General features: G+C 31.0%; 1 protein-coding gene across 1 annotated transcript; it reads right to left on the bottom strand.

Annotated features, from left to right (window-relative positions):
* Positions 1-4075: 4075 nt before the first annotated feature.
* On the bottom strand, positions 4076-18500 carry LOC143072721 (prelamin-A/C-like). Its single transcript, XM_076247816.1, has 11 exons — positions 17983-18500; positions 15374-15506; positions 14647-14796; positions 13556-13726; positions 12930-13055; positions 10775-10995; positions 8632-8839; positions 7942-8061; positions 7223-7342; positions 5852-5941; positions 4076-4784 (listed from the first exon to the last, which is right to left on the bottom strand). Exons 1-11 carry the CDS (start codon positions 18393-18395, stop codon positions 4755-4757), a joined length of 1782 nt encoding a protein of 593 aa, XP_076103931.1. The 5' UTR covers positions 18396-18500; the 3' UTR covers positions 4076-4754.
* Positions 18501-19229: the final 729 nt, after the last annotated feature.

Below are 19229 nucleotides of genomic sequence, written 5' to 3'. Positions count from 1 at the left end.
TCAAATTCTTTACATTTGGTCTTTTCGTGGCCTTTCATGACTATGCAGTACAGGTTTTGTTCATTGTTGAAGGATATACTGTGACCTAAAGTTGTTATCCCGTCATTTGGTCTCTTTTGGAGAGTTGTCTTATTGGCAATCATACCACATCTTCTTATTTTTTCTCTCTCATATACAACTTGGTATCGAAGTTTTTCAAGTAATACTTATTAGTACACTTAACCAACTAAGACACAAAACAACTGAGTAAGAATGATCAGATTTTTATTTTTTCTAAATAGAAGCATTTTTTGTTGATCTTGAACATATAAAACTAAATGATAAATAGATAAAACACAATGTAAACATGGTTAATGGTCAGTAATGGTCAATTAGTCACAACCAGATAGGTTTTGGTTCATATACAACAATTTGGTAGCACAGTTTTGAACTTTTCCAAACAACACAAATATTTATATGTGCAAAATATATATTTCTATATCGATTGGTATACATAAACTAAAAAGTCTCAATTCGTAATAAGTCTTGATTTGGACACTTATTTATTCTTCAAGCTCTTCAACCCTATTTTTAAGTGAAAAACCTTTGGTTGCTTAAAGTGATTCAATAGTTTGCATAAAAAATAATCATTAAAAAAAAGCTTTTAACTAGACCTGTTTTAAGTATCAATTGGCTATGATTTAGGATTTCAGTAAAAAAAAATTATTATATTTTTCTAGATCATTATTTGAATTACTCAAAGCAAACTAATTTACAACACTCAACATTTTTATGCGATGTTGGACATGGAAAATTATGCATCCACTTGAGATAAATAAGTTACCATCAAGATTGTTAGGTGGGTTAGATTTATTTGTAACATTATTTTTTTTATTATTTTTTTCAATTTCTATAAGACTTTTTTTTAGATCTCCCTATTTGTGTATGTCCAATACTGATGTAACTGATAACCAAATATTAATGATGTATCACAAGTATTTATAAAGTAATGCACCTTTAGTCAAATGTCCATTATTTGTAAGGAAACTCATGTCTCTTCAAGCAAAAACACCTTCAAAATAACTACAGCACCAAAAATAATATCAAAATCATCTGAATAACTTGTGAAATATTTATGCAAACAAAAAATAATAATATTCTTTTTTAAATAAGCAAAGTATGTGAAAGATTATCTCCCTTTGACATATATAGTTAACAAGATTAACATATTGTCATGCCTGAGACTATCCCCAAATAAAAACAGGAAATAGGTGTCTTGACAAAACAAAACAGTAGTCACAAGTTACAATTAATCCCTATCAAGATAATTCCCACATATGAAGCCGTTCTGTTCAGTGATTTCTGACTCAATTTGGAGACACGTGTTTATGTTGACAATGATTGATGGAACAGACAGAAATATCAAGATTACTGGTGTATGATCAAAAATAAAAATTTGAAAGATTGCCAATAATTTGCCATGAAATTACTGGTCTAGAGAATTCACAATCTGCATCTTATCATATTTTTATGAAAAGAGAATAAATACAGAATCTACAAAGTGTAGCTGTGTAGCAGAAAGAATCTGTATATTTATGAAACTAAGGAAATAATCACTTTTATTTTTAAGCTGAACATGTATACGATTAATAAAAAAAGCCTATTTTTAAAATATAAATATCTAAAGCCAGGACAAAAAAATCTTTATTTAAATGGTTACAAAATTTATAAGATGACCTATTTACAACATGAAATAATACATGAAAATGCCCAATTTCAAAGAGTTGTAAAATCTATCAAAAAGACCTGTCGCTCTCTGTTACTTAGATATTACTTAAATTGTTGATCTCATTAAGTATTTCATCATTATTAGTAAATTACAAAAACATTTTCCTCCCAATGTGTTTTAAATTTTAAATAATTTCGAAAATAAAAATGTGACCCTAACAATAAGCTTCACATATGAAGTACCATTTAATAAAGAACTTCACAAGACACTGATCTGGATTAAAAAAAAAAAAACATGTTTCAAGTTTCTTTCATTTGCATCGACACAATAAAATAATAGAATGTGGATATAAACTATAGATATGATGGTATGTTGTAAAGCTGCCTTTTAAATGCCATTACATTCACTTGTTTATTAAGTGCAGTTTCGACTTTTTCAGGAGTTGCAATGTTTTTGTCGGTTAATCAAATCATAGACAGTGTGAAAAAATGCTGTATTTAAAGCCGTCTTGAACGTTAGGTTTCTATATTCATGGAATTCATATTTCACCTTATGACTAAGCAAATTCATTGTTTGTGCCACCAAATATGTATTGTAGCTATATGAAAAATGCAATGCAAAAAACTAGTGGTTATGCATGATAATAAAGTTATTACAGATTAATTATTCCTAGCTACACTGAATTTAAACTTTGATTGGTTTCAGAGATATGAAATTTTGGATTCATTATATTATCTCAATTGCACTTTAATGCATTTTTATTTTGTTTTGGTGGAAGGATTAGAAATATCTACAAATTAGTCGACATGAAATGGTAAAAATCTGCACACTTCACTTTTTGTATGAAGTCACTTATATATATTTAAAAAATACTTTATTTCAAATGGGGTGGGGTCAATTATTCTATCTTTTCTAAATGAAATTTTAACTAAATGTGTAAAATTAACTACACTTAAAAATCTGAAGAGAGGCATGTATCAATAAATATGGAAGTCACAAAATGGTTTTATAATATGTGCCACTGTCACCATCAACAAGTGAGATAAAAGTCTTTTCAGTCTTTTAAATTAAATTTTACCCTGTTATATACATAGAAGCACTAGAAGGCAAGAAAAGCACCAATACCAAGTATATCCACAAAACTGGAACATAAAGAAATTCCTTTTTGTAATTATATTGACTGCTAATATTCGACTAGGCAATATACAAATTATTTACTACTAACGTATAAAAACAGATCCTAAGTAACAAATAAAATAAAGGAACATAATAAAAATATTTACACATCAAATTAGATACAGCAGGTTGATATTATGCAAATATAACCCTATATATAGGAACATAAGTACTATTTATGATATTTATAAACTGGCTGTCTACAGCTAGCTAAAAAACAAGTTGTCTACTTGTTTATTGATCAGAAAAAATATACAGACAATAGGAAAGACATTTTTTGTTGGCATTCACCAAAACTTTTACAACACAAAGTAATTTTGTTTTCATGATCTTTATGAATGAATAATAAAAGAAATAGAAATCATCAAAGAAGGGAGCAAAAGCTACATTTATTAACAGAGAGAGATTCTTATTTTTTTTTCATTTCCACTAATCAACTATTAAATATATGTATAAATATCTTATAGTAAAAATTCAAACAATAAGTATATAAAAATTCTTAGTTTAAAGATATGTATCAGATGACTTGTTCAAACAACGATACATTTGTAATACACACTTGCTTCTGCAAGACATTTTCAAAAACAAAACTAGGAAAATTGAGTTGATCAGATAAGTCTCAGATCAATGTATAAAGCCATGCATAATCTCAAAATAATGGAACAGATGCCAAATGAATCATACAAAAAAAAAGCCCATTGCACAAGACAAAAACACAAAGTATATTATCACATATATAGTCATTATAGATGCAATCACTGAGGAACGTAGCTGTACAAAGCCTAATATTTTGAAACAAAGTCAAAGAGACCACATAATTTTTAAATTAGTCCTTTGTAACTTGTGTTTTGTATTTTCATTTTTCAAATTAGTAATTGCATCAGTTAAATTTAATAACTAAAAAAATAAAAAATAAAGTTATTCCTTAAAGACATGTATAAGACCAGGGAAGATTCTTAAAAATCTTAACTATGGATAAATTTCAAATAGTTATTGTACATTGTAAATGCAAGTGATTTTAAAAAAAAATGTTTTAATAGGTGGGTACCAATTTTCAAAGTGCCTTCCCTGGGTAGTATTTATGTGTTTAATTGGAACAGCTAACATTAATGCCCCAGTTTTCTATGCTTTTGCTGCCTTAACCAATACAGAATATTCAAGTTCAAGGTTTTGAACGGAATAACATTTTTTGGGGGTCATCCATAAAAAATTTAAAGGGACAGAAGTTGATGGAAAAATGAACACATTCCATAAACCACGAGGTATAATGTCCCTGAGAAACACTCAAAAAGCCTTCATCAGTCTTCATTTTCCAAAACATTCTCAATAAATCTCTTTTTACAACCTTCTTTACATTTCTTTCAAAATTTAAACAATGTACAAGTACATCTTCATTACAACCTAATAATAATCAACCTTTCAAATACAACTTTAAATCTTGAGTAAATTACAATATTTCGGAGACAGCCCATATATAAATACTGTTCTTTTCTTCAGTCTTTTCTTTAATGGTTTTCTTTTTTGGGAGAATCTTTGCTACATTCTTCAGTCATTACATGTATGGTATACTATTCTCTATATAAACGATGTGGAGCCACTGGTCCTCAATCAGTATTCTAGTCAGGTGGTGACATGCAGGGTGCTAATCAAAAATACTGGCCCAAAGAGAAAAGTATTTGTGACACATGATCTCATATTAAATCATTTGTATTTAAATTCCTAACTTTAGTATTCTGCCATCGAGGGCTAGATATTTCACACATTTTACCCGACAAGGACACAGATGATAAAACATAACAATGTAGAGGGCTAGCACTGCACCCTGCATATATAACCTGGCTAGAACATATGAAGCACTTCAATATAAGGATTACATTACTGCACATCCTTCCTTTTCTCTCTGAAAGTATAAAATAAACCATGAAATTATGAATAAATACTAATTATTGTGTAATAAAAAATAAGAATTTTTGAATATTGCTTTTCTTACAGGAATTTATGAATGAAGCTAGTCTACACCTTAAAGTCATATGAAACAAGTGATTGGTGAAAAATAATGTTTATCCATTCCTTGAACAAATGCATGTATATATCATTTAAAACTTGGGTCTTGCGCGCATGATTTTATCATTTGTATGCATCCATATTGTATAATTGTCAAATTTGTTTTCTCTGTTATGATGTGAAAATATGGCAGCTAAATAATTGTTGTTTTGAAGCCATAGTTAACTGATTGTCACCTTAGTAAACAATCAACAAAGAAGCATGGATATTTAGAACATGTTTAACATGTACAATGAGATCATAATAGTTTATTTCAATGTCAGATTCATGCTTATAGCGATCGCATGATTTTTACCGAAGGTCACGCTGAGTTTACTGCATACTGAAAACATATCAGCGTATTGTTTACTGGAAACAAGCAATTAAAAAAAAAATTCTACTAAATTTAGACAAATTGTAGATTTTTTTTTTAGAAAAAGGTATACATACATAAGTTTTATAATAAAAAAATAGCCATTTAGTTATAAAAAACATGCATATTTTTTTTTTTCAATTTGAATTTTCATGACTTTAATACAGAAAAGCTCAAGTCAGCTATCATTGAAATATTCTCTCTTGAGTTGTATGTATTTTTCATTTATATTTTTTCTCATATATTGCTGTCTTTGATACATGTATGTACCCCATCATTGAAAAAAAAACTTGTGAAGAGTCCAAATTGTGTTTTCTTCTAATTTCATAAGCCTTTGTTTTATCATATTTTTAACATTTAAAAAAAAAAAGTTTTACAAATAATATTCATTTTAAAAGAATTTGGACAAAAAAATATCTTCAGAGCCTACAGTATTGTATAATGTGTCAATTATGTGTCACAGATAAAAATTCTGTACAATACACATATGGATACAGTAACATCATTTATTCTATGCACAAAAAACACAACAGCAAAGTATCCCAACTTACCCCTCTAGAAGAATCAGTTGTGTCATAACTGGTTCTGAATGAGGAAGAAGTTCTAGAGATCCTCTTGGACAACTTTCTGCTAGCTACCTCCTGTTTAACACAAATAAATAATTCATTTATAAATGCAGGCCATTATAATAATGTAATAATATAACAACTGCTTCTATACAAATAAATTGTTGACACAGAGATTTATCAAAAGTTAAAATTAATTTTGTTTATAGCATAATTCATAAATTCAATTATGTCAATTTTTTTCAATAAAAATATTGAACCTTACAATGTACTTAATACCTACTTTGTTCAAATTAAGCATCCAATAGAGGTTCTCATACAAGTCAATTGTAAAATTATTAGCTTAGAAGTGTAACATATTTCTACATATGAATGAGAACGATATATTTAACAAGAGGTGTCACAACAACAGCAAGTCGGATTTATTAACATTTATTTGTGTCCTGGCAATATCACAAGAACCATTACTGATGAATGTGAAAGTGAAAATCGTGAATATCAAATTTGACCTCCATTTTGTAATCAGTATCAACATATTAAAATTTGAAAAGCTTAGATTGAATGGTTCATGAGTAAATGCAACAATGTGAATGGAAACGCCATTTTACGATCTTTCAAGAACCATAACTCCTGAACGGTAAAAGTCAAAATCGTTATTTTTGAACTTGACCTCTATTTTGTCATCAGTAACAACATATAAAAATTTCAAAAGCTTTGGTTGAATGGTTCATGAGAAAATGCACGGACACGACTGGAAACATCATTTTTCAATCTTTCAAGAACCATAACTCCTGAACGGTAAAAGTCAAAATCGTCATTATTGAACTTGACCTCCATTTCGTCATCAGTAACAACATATTAAAATTTTAAAAGCTTTGGTCGAACGGTTACTGAGTTAATGCACGGACACGACTGGAAACTCCATTTTTCAATCTTTCAAGAACCATAACTCCTTAACGGTAAAAGTCAAACTCGCCATTATTGAACTTGACCTTCATTTAGTTGTCAGTAACAACATATTTAAATTTTAAAAGCTTTGGTTGAACGGTTCATGAGTTAATGCACTGACACGACTGGAAACTCCATTTTTCAATCTTTCAAGAACCATGACTCCTGAACGGTAAAAGTCAAAATCGCCATTATTAAACTTGACCTTCATTTAGTTGTCAGTAACAATATATTAAAATTTTATAAGCTTTGGTTGAATGGTTCATGAGTTAATGCACGGACAACATTTGATTGCCGCCCGCCTGCCCGCCGTACATCCCCAAATCAATAACCGACATTTTTGTCACAAAAATCCGGTTAAAAAGTGGAAAGCTGCACATTTCTAATTCTAGGTCAAATCTCACTTACATCTCCATCAGAATTGATTAATTCTGCTTTCATCAAATCCTTGCTCTTTAACCATTTCTGTGTCTTCATGACAAGATCACTTGGTGGACTATGTGTCTTCCCAGTACCAGAGCTCCATACCTTTAAATACAAAACATGTCTAGGATTGACAAATATACATGGATTCATTTATGTTTGTGGGTACCAACTTTCATGATATTTGATAATACTAAATGTTTGACATAAAATTGCAAGATATGGTCTTCATGTAAATACATGTAGCATGACAATAAGGCCTTTCCCTCATGATTTTAAAACTCCTTAGAGTGTAAATAAACTCGTCAAAGATACCAGGATTGAAATTTTGTATTAAAGCCAGATGCTCTTTTCGCCTTTAAAACACTCATCAGTGATGCTCAAATAAAAAAAAGTTCAAAAGGTCAAATAAAGTACGAAGTTGAAGAGCATCGGGGACCAAAAATTTGTATTTCCTTTTTTTTTCTGCTTTGAAAAATCAGTTTTAGATTATGTCTGTTATGAGGCAGGTTTATAGCCAAATCTTTCATATGGATTCATCCTGAACATGAATGAAATATTTGCCACTGTAAACCAACAACCATCTCTATCTTTAAATTATCGTTGTTTTAAGAGAAATTAAAGAAATACAAATAGTGTTATCATCTTAATATTAAAACTACAATAAAATCTCAATATTGATTTAATAAATAATGTCTACTCACAGTACACGTCTGTCCAGCCTTTAACTGCAATGTGCGGTGGAATTTGTAATGAGCTACTTCGTCAGCATCTGCATCATCTGTATGTTTTAACTTGAGCTGCCATCCTCCAATTGGAATATCCTAACAATAAAAACTGACATAGTCAATTCAAGTTCTAAAATTAGCTGCTTGTGTAAATTTGATTATTTGTTTCAAGTGAATTTCAATTATATACTTCTATTCATATCTATATATCTTAAGCTAGATCTCAACTATTATATTTTTAATTTCATAGAGTTCTATACTTTGAGGGGCAAGTTTGATAAATGTTGCTTTAAATCAAAACATGGTCCAATAATTTATGATTCTGTTGAGGCAAACTGAGTAAAAAATATACATATATATTCTATCTATTGAAAGTGTAAAATGAAATCAAATTTGGGATACTGTAAATTGAGAAATTATCCATGTATTTATTTCGATTGAGTCATTTTAAACTACAATGCAATTCTTATTTGCCATTGAGAAAAATCATTTAATTCATATGAAAAATATTTAAAATGCAAGTTTTAGTCATTGCTTAAAACCCGGTCACATTTTTTTCACAATAATTTCGGAATTTGCAGTAGTTATAATAAATCAGAATATAATACTGCACGATTCATATCAATTTTACTGGTTTTTTTTAAGTGTCTAATCATCATAATTTACCTCATCAGAGTTGTTTTTCAGCTGTATATAATTTCCATCAGCATCTACATCACTGACAACCACATTACCGGTAGCCTCACTAGTTGAAGATAATCCACTGGACGTCTCTCCAAACTCTGTTACTTCTTCTGACAATGCCACTCTCTTCCTCTTAGCACCTCTGCTAGGAGTACCGGGAGACAGAGAACTAATACTACTAATATTGAGTCTGAAAAAGGTAACGATATAAAATTAAGAAAATGTGGTATGATTATCAATGAAAAAACTATTCCTGCAAATACTTTGCTGGTAATTAAAAACACCACCAAAGCAATTTTTTAATTTGTATTTATCAAAATAGAGCATAACCAATCTTTTTTTTTTAATCTTATTTTTTCTGTGAACATTGCATTGTACATGTATAAGGTTTTAATTGTTGTTGATTCTACTACAATTATGGACAAAGGAAGATACATGTAACTCCAATTTCAAAATTAATTTTAACAATTACATCATTGATATTTTTAGAAAATATATCAGATTCCTATTTTTCCATTTGTAAAGGAGCATAACTCTAAAATGGTTGAAAATTCAGACTTGATTTGTATTTTGTGGTACTAAAGCAATGTGTATAAGTTGCATAACATTTGGTTGAGGTAAACTCGAGTCAGAGAACGGAAACTAAAAATTCAGCAATTTTTCATTTGTAAATGGGCATAACACCAAAATTCAAACTAGATGTGTGTTTTATGGTAATAAGCATTTTTGAATAAGTTGCATGACATTTGGTTGAAGCAAACTAAAGTTAGAGAACGAAAACTAACTTTGGGATGGACATATGTACAGAGGGACAAGGGTAAAAATTAATGCCCCCTCCACTACAACAGGGGCATAAAAAAGAACCTCTGAAGAGTGGGCTATCATTGGAAATGATTTTTACCAATGAATTGGACCTTCAACAATGAAATTGTAGATTTATATCTTTAAAAAATGTTCCATCACATATTGCAATAAAAATAGTCTTCAAATCGTTAAAACTTCTATGAAAAATTTAGGTTAGTAAGAAAACAAAACTGAAATAACATTTTAAACTTTTTTTTAGGTTTTCTACAATTCAACATAACAGTTTTAGTTAATTTTAACACCAGAGTGGAAACATTGAAATGTTTCGCTTGCTTTACTAATTTTTAACTGAATTTAGCATTTCCATGTCTCGCATTCTGCAATGAAAGACACAAGGTCTGACAATAAAAACACATGCATGTTATGATAGGCTTTTTTCTGGTTCTTGGCAGATATTTTCAGGTTTATCATCTTTTAAATGATGAACACTTCCCTATCAAAAAGAGATGGTATATTTACAAATTTGATGCAGTTTGAAATACATTTGGTTTGAGGACCAATTTAGCTCACAATTGTACCTTCTATTTTGACAGCGATACTTATTTTGGAAATATCAAATCATAAGATTTCTAAGGGCTATTCCAGAAAAAAATGTATGGGGGGGTTGGAAGGCACGTTGTATTAATAATACATGGGTGATGGGTATCCGAGCAACTTTTCACACTATAAATGCACTTTAATTCTCAATTACAATTGGTGGGTGCTGACAAAAACTGCCTTCCAACCCTCCATACATTTTTTTCTGGAATAGCCCTAAACTAAATTGTGTTTGCCAGAAAAATCCCTGAAAAAATTAACTTTATTCCAATTCAAAAATGTTAACAAATCCATAAGTCTCAAAATCTTCCTCTTACTTTGCCTTCTTATGCTTTGTTTGACCTCGTAACTTTTTCAAACTATGTGAAGAATAGATATTTTACTTGAAAGATTCTTTAGAAATGTAAAGTACTTTAATTAATATCTAAAAGACATACATTGTACTAAGTTATTTACCTTGTTAGTTACTTCATTATATACACTACAATGTTTTTCTGTTACTTTAACTGAGCAACTAATGAAAATATAACTTAACCTACTATTTAAATTGTGTTCTCATAGTTAAAGACCTATACCGTAACACTAGCATTTGTAGTTTTAAATTTAAATTATATATAATAGGAAATTTTAACTAAGTATTGTTTCACTTATGTTGGACTAAATAATCTTTTTAACTTAGCTGTGTCCATGGCACATTGTTTGCATATAATATTTTCATAATTACCTGTCTTCTTCTCCTTCCAACAGTTTTCGGTAGTTGGCTATTTCAAGATCAAGTTTGATTTTAATCTCGAGCAGATCACTGTACTCTTGTGTTAATTCGTTTAGATTTTCTTGTAAAGCAGTCATATCTAAATCTTTCTGAGCTAATCTTTCTAGGAAATCATCTTGTTCCTTCATTAATTGAGCTTCCAAAGTTCTAACTCTTCCTTCTAATGAAACGTTCTAAAATAAAACATTTAAAGTCTTAACTTACTATTTTGTGATTTTCGGTGACTTAACCCTTTCAACGCTAATCAAAAAAATAGAAAAATGGCTGCTGCTGCTGCATTTTTTTTGTGTTCATTCATTAGAACAGTATATTTCTTTAAAGACTGCTGTATCTTTTTTATTATAAGAGATACAGAAAAAGTTATTTATCAGGTTACCTGCATTTTCAGGTAATCAACAGGTAAAAGGTGTAATTTATTACATTTGTGTTGAATTTTGAATAAAAACTACTTTTAGTCTTCATCTATTTTGTTTTTTTATCTGCCATATAATAAAGAAGACACCAATTGCTCGATTCCGTAGCGTATTGCACCATACACAACGTATTATGTAATCATGGCACAAATCATTGGCTCCGTCCTCAAAATTTTCCGTTTTCCCCCCTTTTTCTACGTCTCGTAATGATCGATCAAATCATATTTCCCACACAAATTGAATGTAATAAACACATTGAGATAGCAAGAAACCTTTTAACTTATCCGTCGTCAGTTTCGCCATAGAAATGCTGAAATATTTCCATATTTACAGCTTCGTTTCCGAATTCCGCCATTTGCATTTGTCAAAATATTTGTTTTTATTTACCTTCAATTTTCCTTCTACTGCATGATTTTACAATGAAAATTGCCGGGATTTCAAGCGCAAATGAGACCTTGCATATCCTCGATTCATACAAGGAAAAATTAGAGAGGACCCGAATGAAAACTGAATGGTTTAAGAGTCCTTATGAAAAATCCGTTGTCATCGCGGCATATGCCGCGAATAGCAGTGGCGGACGGCGTATGTCATCGCGGCATATGCCGTGCATAGCGTTGAAAGGGTTAACTTATTATTTAATGCAAAGCTCAGATTCCTTTCACGGATTTGGCTATACTTTTTGGACCTTTTGGATTATAGCTCTTCATCTTTTATATAAGCTTTGGATTTTAAATATTTTGGCCTCGAGCATTACTGAAGAGACCATGTATTGTCGAAATGCCAATCTGGTGCAAGAAAATTGATACCGTTAACTTTATTAATAATGTTTTTCGCAGAATATTTATTGTCTATTGCTAAGACAAGTTACAATACAGCCAGATATGTAGTTTACTATCAATCAACAAGAATGTGTCCCCAGTACACGAATGCCCCACTCTGGGCACTATCATTTTCTATGTTCAGTGGACCGTGAAATTGGGGTAAACCCTCTAATTTGGCATTAAAATTAAAAAGATAATATCATAGGGAACATGTATACTAAGTTTGAAGTCGGTTGGACTTCAACTTCATCAAAAACTACCTTGACCAAAAACTTTAACCTGAAGCGGGACAGGCGGACGGACGCGCAGACCAGAAAACATAATGCCCCTCTACTATCGTAGGTGGGGCATAAAAATAAAATAAACTGCTCTGGGTTCAATGTTTTCTAACATATTGAGCGTTGTAACTTGTAATTATATTTTATTGAATGTTTTTTTGTGATTTTCTGCAGGAACTCTTAAAATGCAAGAAAATAGATATTCTATGAGTCGAAGGGAATCCAAAATAATCATTCCTGAAAAGTTGAAAATAGGCCAAATTACTTCCAGAGTGAAGACAAAGAAGTGATTTTGCAATAGAACTATCGAAATAGACATTAAATTAAGATATTCATATTTGTTAAAAAGACAGTTAATAAATACAGACAACCAAACCATCTTTAAGAATCAAGGAGTCATTCTATCACATTTCAATTTTTGATGTTAACACCTTTGTTAATTTTGATTCAAGAAAATAAATTGCATGCCCACTCCTGTGTAGGTGGGCAGACTACAAATTTTGCCAACCAGGTACCCACTCCAATGGTGGGTGGGTGAACAAAGCGAATTCCACCAAAGTTGAAGTTTATGTCTTATAAATATATATTAACATACCTGGTCCCTGAGTCTTGCTAGCTCTGAATTGAGTTCATCCACTTGTCTACGATAGGTATAAGCATCATGGTTGTGAACAGTGGAGTCATTCATTGTCCTCTCTAACTGGGACTGGAGGTCATCAATCTGTTTGATAAAGGAGATAATATTAACATATTTCCTGATGCAGTATGACCAGTCCTCTAAAATTTATGCTACAGGTCTAATCAGGCCAAATAAAACAAGTTATGTCCTAAAAAGTATAGTCAGTATTTTTATTACATTCTAAATTATATTTAAATTTTGGGTCTAAATCCCTTAAAAAAAATATCATGCTTTCAGGTAGTCTGATTTGGTTATTATACACGTCCCTTCTAGTAGTTGACCATTTTCTGTATGCTTGGTTGAAAAATAAACATACATGTGTTGTTTTTAGTTGATTTTTGGAGAATTTGAATTTTTGAAAACTCGTCAGGTTGTGTTGTGTGTACCTCACACATTTACAAAAGTAACCTAGAGAAATTTCATTGTAAATTTAATCTAATTTAAGGAGATAATGCAATGATAATTTTAAATAATTTTAAAAATCATTTATGTGTTATAATATTAAAAAAATACTGATAAAACAAATGTCAAAAACTTCTTACCCTTCTCTCATAAACTGTCTCTATTTCTTGTTTGCCAACAAACAGTTTCTCGTCACTTTCATCTCTCATTTGTCTCAATGCATCCTGAAGTTTAGTCTCATAGTCCATTCTCACACTTGAATCTACTTCTTCTACCTCTCTGGTGGTCCTGACTCTGGTTTCATTCAATTCCTGTAAAATAATAGTCAATAGTAAGTTAACAAGCAGTGAGGCCGTCTTGACAGTGTCGATAATTCTATAAAACAAAATAATTCTTTTAAGCAATTCAATTATGATTCTGTTATATTCTAATGACAAATTTGCAGTCCTAAAAATATCTGGTGTTAAAAGTTTGACATCTATGGAATAATCATGTAATCTTGTGGGAATCTTCATGTTATCCTGCTAAAACACATCCAGACAAACAATATCAAGAGCTCAGGCATAAAAAAGTATCTTTTGGTATCTGACTTAACAAAAGTCAAAATTTGTATTATTATAAAAACAATTTTGGACTTGTAAATGAGACAATGAGTCTTGATAAGGCCAATCTTTATTTAATTAAACAGGATAGGAACACTTTATTTGACTTCATGGCCACATTATGTCACCTATGCCGAAATAAATGTTTGATTCTATAAAGAACTAGGCTGCATGTTTCTAGTAGCAATAACCAGATGAATAAACTGTTTTTACCACATGCAGGTTTTTCTTTCATTTTGAAGTTGTTATAAATGGTAGCATTAGTAAGTCAATCGAAACTGTCTACATTATACTTTAGATTCTTGCTGATATGTTTCTTCAAAGTAAAAGAGAACTACTAACGCTGTCACAATGTCATGTTGATGCTCCACCTTTTTATATTTGTATAGTGGTCTTGACATTTACAAATTTTGGTTCAATATCAACTGAAAGAAGATCATTGGTTTTTTGGGGTTTTTTTTTGGGGGGGGGGGGGCCTATTAAACTTAACTTTTTAAATTTTGATAAAAGGGAGACAATCCACGAAAAAAAAGAGACCTCGGAGTCGAAAGCAAAAAGTCAAAAGCAAAAATTAGACAAATTCATGTCTTAGCTCTGAGTGAACATTGGATAAAATCCTTTTGATATACCTGTTCATGCATTTGTGATTTAAAGGTCAGTTCCTCCTTCATTGTCTGTAATCTGTTCTGTAGGTCTACCCTAGCTAAGGTTTCCTCTTCCAGCTGCTTTTTACTGGTTGCAAGCTGTCTTTCCAACATTGCAATATCACCTTTAATTTTCTGCAAAAGGAAAAAAATCAAACTTCATCTTTTGATTTACATAAAACTACAATTTTTTTTCTTAGAATCTGAAAAGAGAGAACCACATTTTTTTAACAGTCATTTCTTTCAAACGTGAAAAAAAGCAAGATGGGCATTCAAAACTTTAAAATCAAGGATTTTTTTTTAAGTCCCTCCAAATATTGCAGAAAAAGGCACACAAATATAAGTAATTCTACTAAGATTGGAACATGTTCTGATGCAACATCATGCTCTAGATTTGCAGAGTTAACTAATCAAATCATTGAACTGGTAAGAAAAAGAGGATTAATCTAGAGGTTCAATGGAACCTGTATTACAAACATGTATGTATAATTGTACTTTGCTATTTTTGGTAGTCAAAACCACCTCTTTTCAAGATTCAAGAAATTTAGAGATGATGTGTAGTATCTTCACATTGATATAACGAAATATAATTACAACCCTAGACAATATCTATGCTTAAAGAACATATGTTTAGCCATGTTAGCTGGTGCACAATATTTTTTTAAAACAAATTTTCATATATATATACATTATCATTGTTACCATTACGTACATTATATTCCTTTTCCCAATGTTTTCTTTGTTGTTCAGATACAGCCAGTTTACCTTCCAAGTCTGCCAATTCCTTTTGTAAACCAAGTAGTTGTCCTTCTGCATCCTTAGCTTCTTTGTCCCTTTTATAATATCTGTTAATAAAACACAAAGTAAGAAATATGCCATGATATGATAACTTCAACGGAGTTTTGAGACCTTGAATTGGAATCTAGAAAAATGTTTAAGGTGGTACCCAACACCTTTACTTAAATTAATTTGGCTCGTTTAATTTTCATAAAATTTTGACAAAGTATTTACTTTATTAACCCTTTCACAAAAATATATAAATTTCAAAAAATTTGAACCAACCAATTTATAAGAAAAATTACACTGGTTACATAGTAGTTTGACAAACACTAATTTTGATCATTGAGAAGCATAACAACACAACGTAATTAAAACGTTTAGCTGACTTAATTGAGTTATCTCCCTGTAGTGTTAGGTACCACCTTAAGTAAAATAACAATCTCTTTTGAAATGTTTTAGGAGACTTTCTGACTTTTGGAGCAACTGTTGATATTTTGGGAGGAATATAAATTTTGATTTTCACTTCTATTACATTTTCATTCCTCCATTTTCTGTGTTTTTTAGTACATTGTATAACAGATATTTTTATGGTGAGACCTGAGACTTGGGTGGTTTTTTATTAAAGTGGCAAGTCCCAGCTGATTTTTGCAAGTGATTTAAAGTCCATACTTGCATAGTCAATAGCTCATATGCTAAATGATTTAGATTTTGTCAGTTTTTAACATATAAGAAAACATTTTGAAACTTTTCTTGATATATTTTTTCTTTCTTTGGTTTCATCTATTCATTTCTCCTGTGAGTACCTAAACTAGAACTAATTCCTTATTTCTCTTCAAACTATTGTAGACAATGTTTCATATGTTACATAATTTAATTATCCATTTAAATATGTTTGCAATTATTTAACAATTAATTATTTAGTGACAAGTTTATTGCAAAAATACCCAGCTGCAACCGTAAGGCCGAGAAAAAAAAGATCCGTGTTTCCGGTAACCCGACCGACCCTAACCTTTTTATTGGATCTTCCAAAAAAAAAAAAAAAAATTTATCAACCGACCCTGTTTTTGACACAGGCTTCTGATAGATGACATAATATTTTTTCTCTCTTGCTTCTTCTTGCATAGAAAGCCAGTAAAACATTTTATTAATGTCAAAAGGTATTCCAAATAGGTTAAAATCCAATAAATTTGCACAGCAAGTGCTTCAAAAACATTGCAAATGGCACACTTCCGGTTTTTGAAACTAATTACGGATCGGTTTTTGAAACTAATTACGGATCCGGACTTGGAAAAAACATGATAATTTTCCGGATTTCATTTACGATGTCAAAAAAAAAAAATCCGACCTACCGACCCTATTTTTCAAAATGATGTTACCGGAAACACATATCTTTTTTTTTTAGGCCTAAACAAATTTTGATGCTTGGGTTTTATCGCATACTTGCTAGCTTATATAACTCAAGTCAATCACATGGTTATAAGTGCACCATTAATGTTTTAAATGGCCATTTTATGGTTCAAAAATATTATTTCCAGATGCTTTGACTTAAAAGTTTGGTTAGCTGAATGTTCAACTCAATGACAATATTCAGCTACAATCTACATGTAGTGTAATTAATTGACATGTTCAGCATATGATTTGTACAATAATGTGTGCACAGATACATAAATTAGCATGTCCTATTCTAGCTGCGGAAAAGTAGCTCTTAGGTCCTTATGTTATTTTTAGACTATTTATATGGTTGGCAAATAGTTAAAAGTTATCAGAACTTCATGCAAAGTACCTTAGAGATTTGGATCACAGCTAGTCAAGTACTTTCATACTATTTCCACCTCTTTCTAAAAATCTGCCCCCTATCCAATATGGCCGAACTAACCGTGAAGAGCCCTTTTTGACGAATCACTCTATTTTTTTTCAAAACTAACGATAATTATTTGAGACATCTGACGAATCACGATAAGGATATTTTGACGAATCACAGTAAAATTTTAACCTGACAGAACTGTAACTCTTATGGGCCTTTTTTTAAATATTTTTTACTTTCAGACTATGGTCCGCAAATAGTCAAAAAATAACATAAGGACCTAAGAGCTAAGGTTCCTCAGCTAGTCCAGTACATGTTAGCTATAGCCTATAGTCTGTCTGAACGAGAAACTTGTTCTTCTTCTTCCTCCGAGTAAGTTACCGAATTCATATTGAATGTGTATAGACGTATTTACACTTGTATGCAAATTTGTCCACCATTACGTAAAATCACACAGGTTCCCGTAAACTTTGACATCATAATTTAAAATATTTGATGTCACAATTTAAAAGTGATCGTTTCTTGACGTCAAAAGGTGATTTGGAGTAGATCTAAGGTCATTCAGAGGCAAGATTCAGCTAAATACCAAAAGTGTAAATACGTTTATTGTCCCGCAAAAACTTAGCGCAGTGCCATATAATAATTTTTGTTGGGGAGAACTGTCATCAACAAGCTTCAGATATTGTTTTATGCAGTTCAAAAATCTACCAATATATGTTTTATTTACAAATTCTTACTTAGATCTCCATTCATCTGTTTCAGCTTTCAGTTTAGATGCCTCAATTTGCAATCTTGCTTTCTCCTTTGCAGTGTCATCAAGCAGTTTTCTTGCATCTTCCAACTCTTGTTCGTACAAGTGTTTCACACTGGATACTTCACGGGTGACGGTCTCTTCTGTTGATTTGACAGCAACTTGTAAGCGGCTATTCTCATTTTCTAGATATCTAACTCTGTCGATATAAGCTGCTAGCCGATCGTTCAAACTTGAGAGCTCCTCCTTTTCTGCTTGACGGGAGATGCGTGCTGGTGATGGAGACCTCGCACGCCGGCCGGGTGAAGATGCTGCAGATGTGGACGGGGTTGACGTCCGTTGTGTTGTAGTGGTTGTAATGATGGTTTTCTTACTGCTTTTAGGGGTTTTGGTTGCCATCGCTATTTAATTTGTCAAAACAAATGTAAAAGGCGATTCCAAAGTTGCAGAGATGTAGAACCGGAAGTCACCTGGAAAAGATGGCGAGTTAGCGTGGGTTACGCGCCTTTTCGATCACGTGATCGAGACCTTTCACATTCTATATTTTAACGCCTCATTAACCGAAACACTTTCTGGTTTATACATTCTCTTGTCAACCATAAAAATCAAAACCAGTTCCCGACCAAGGATTTGTATAGTAAGATACTCTAATATACAAATTCCTTCATTATTTATAAATAAATGATAATGAAAATTGAAATTGTAAAAAAAGGGGGGATCGTTAAATTTAATCATGTTAATACTAAGAGGTTTTTTTGATAAAAAAATAAAGATGATGCAAATGAACATTGATCAACTGCATTCGATTTTTTTAAACGCTCGATTTAATTGTTTAGCATTTTTTTTTTTTTATTAAGTATATTATAATGAACAAAAATTTGTATAGTCTTAGGCTATACAAATCCTTGGTATAAATTAAAAGTCTGATATTTCGTTAGATATTTGTCCACACTAAGTTAGTGCTCCCATCACAGCGGCCAGTCTTTTTGTCATGATGTTACTAAGATAGCATAGTTATTGTGGTCGGTAATATATTTACAATATGGATCTCTTAATTCTCGTCACAAACTAGTTTTTAATAACTTTTAATCCAACACAATAATAATCCGTCGGTTAACTTGGAGCTATAAACGGTTTAAACTTTTGTACTTGGCTTTATTGATATAAAAGATAGTTTCTTGGTTTTTGTATATGGTCGTCTGTTGAGATTACAACTTAATATGTTTTGTTTTA

This window comes from Mytilus galloprovincialis, chromosome 4 (assembly GCF_965363235.1).
Source record: "Mytilus galloprovincialis chromosome 4, xbMytGall1.hap1.1, whole genome shotgun sequence".
Lineage (NCBI taxonomy): Eukaryota > Metazoa > Mollusca > Bivalvia > Mytilida > Mytilidae > Mytilus > Mytilus galloprovincialis.
This window is presented reverse-complemented; position numbering and strand designations above follow the sequence as displayed.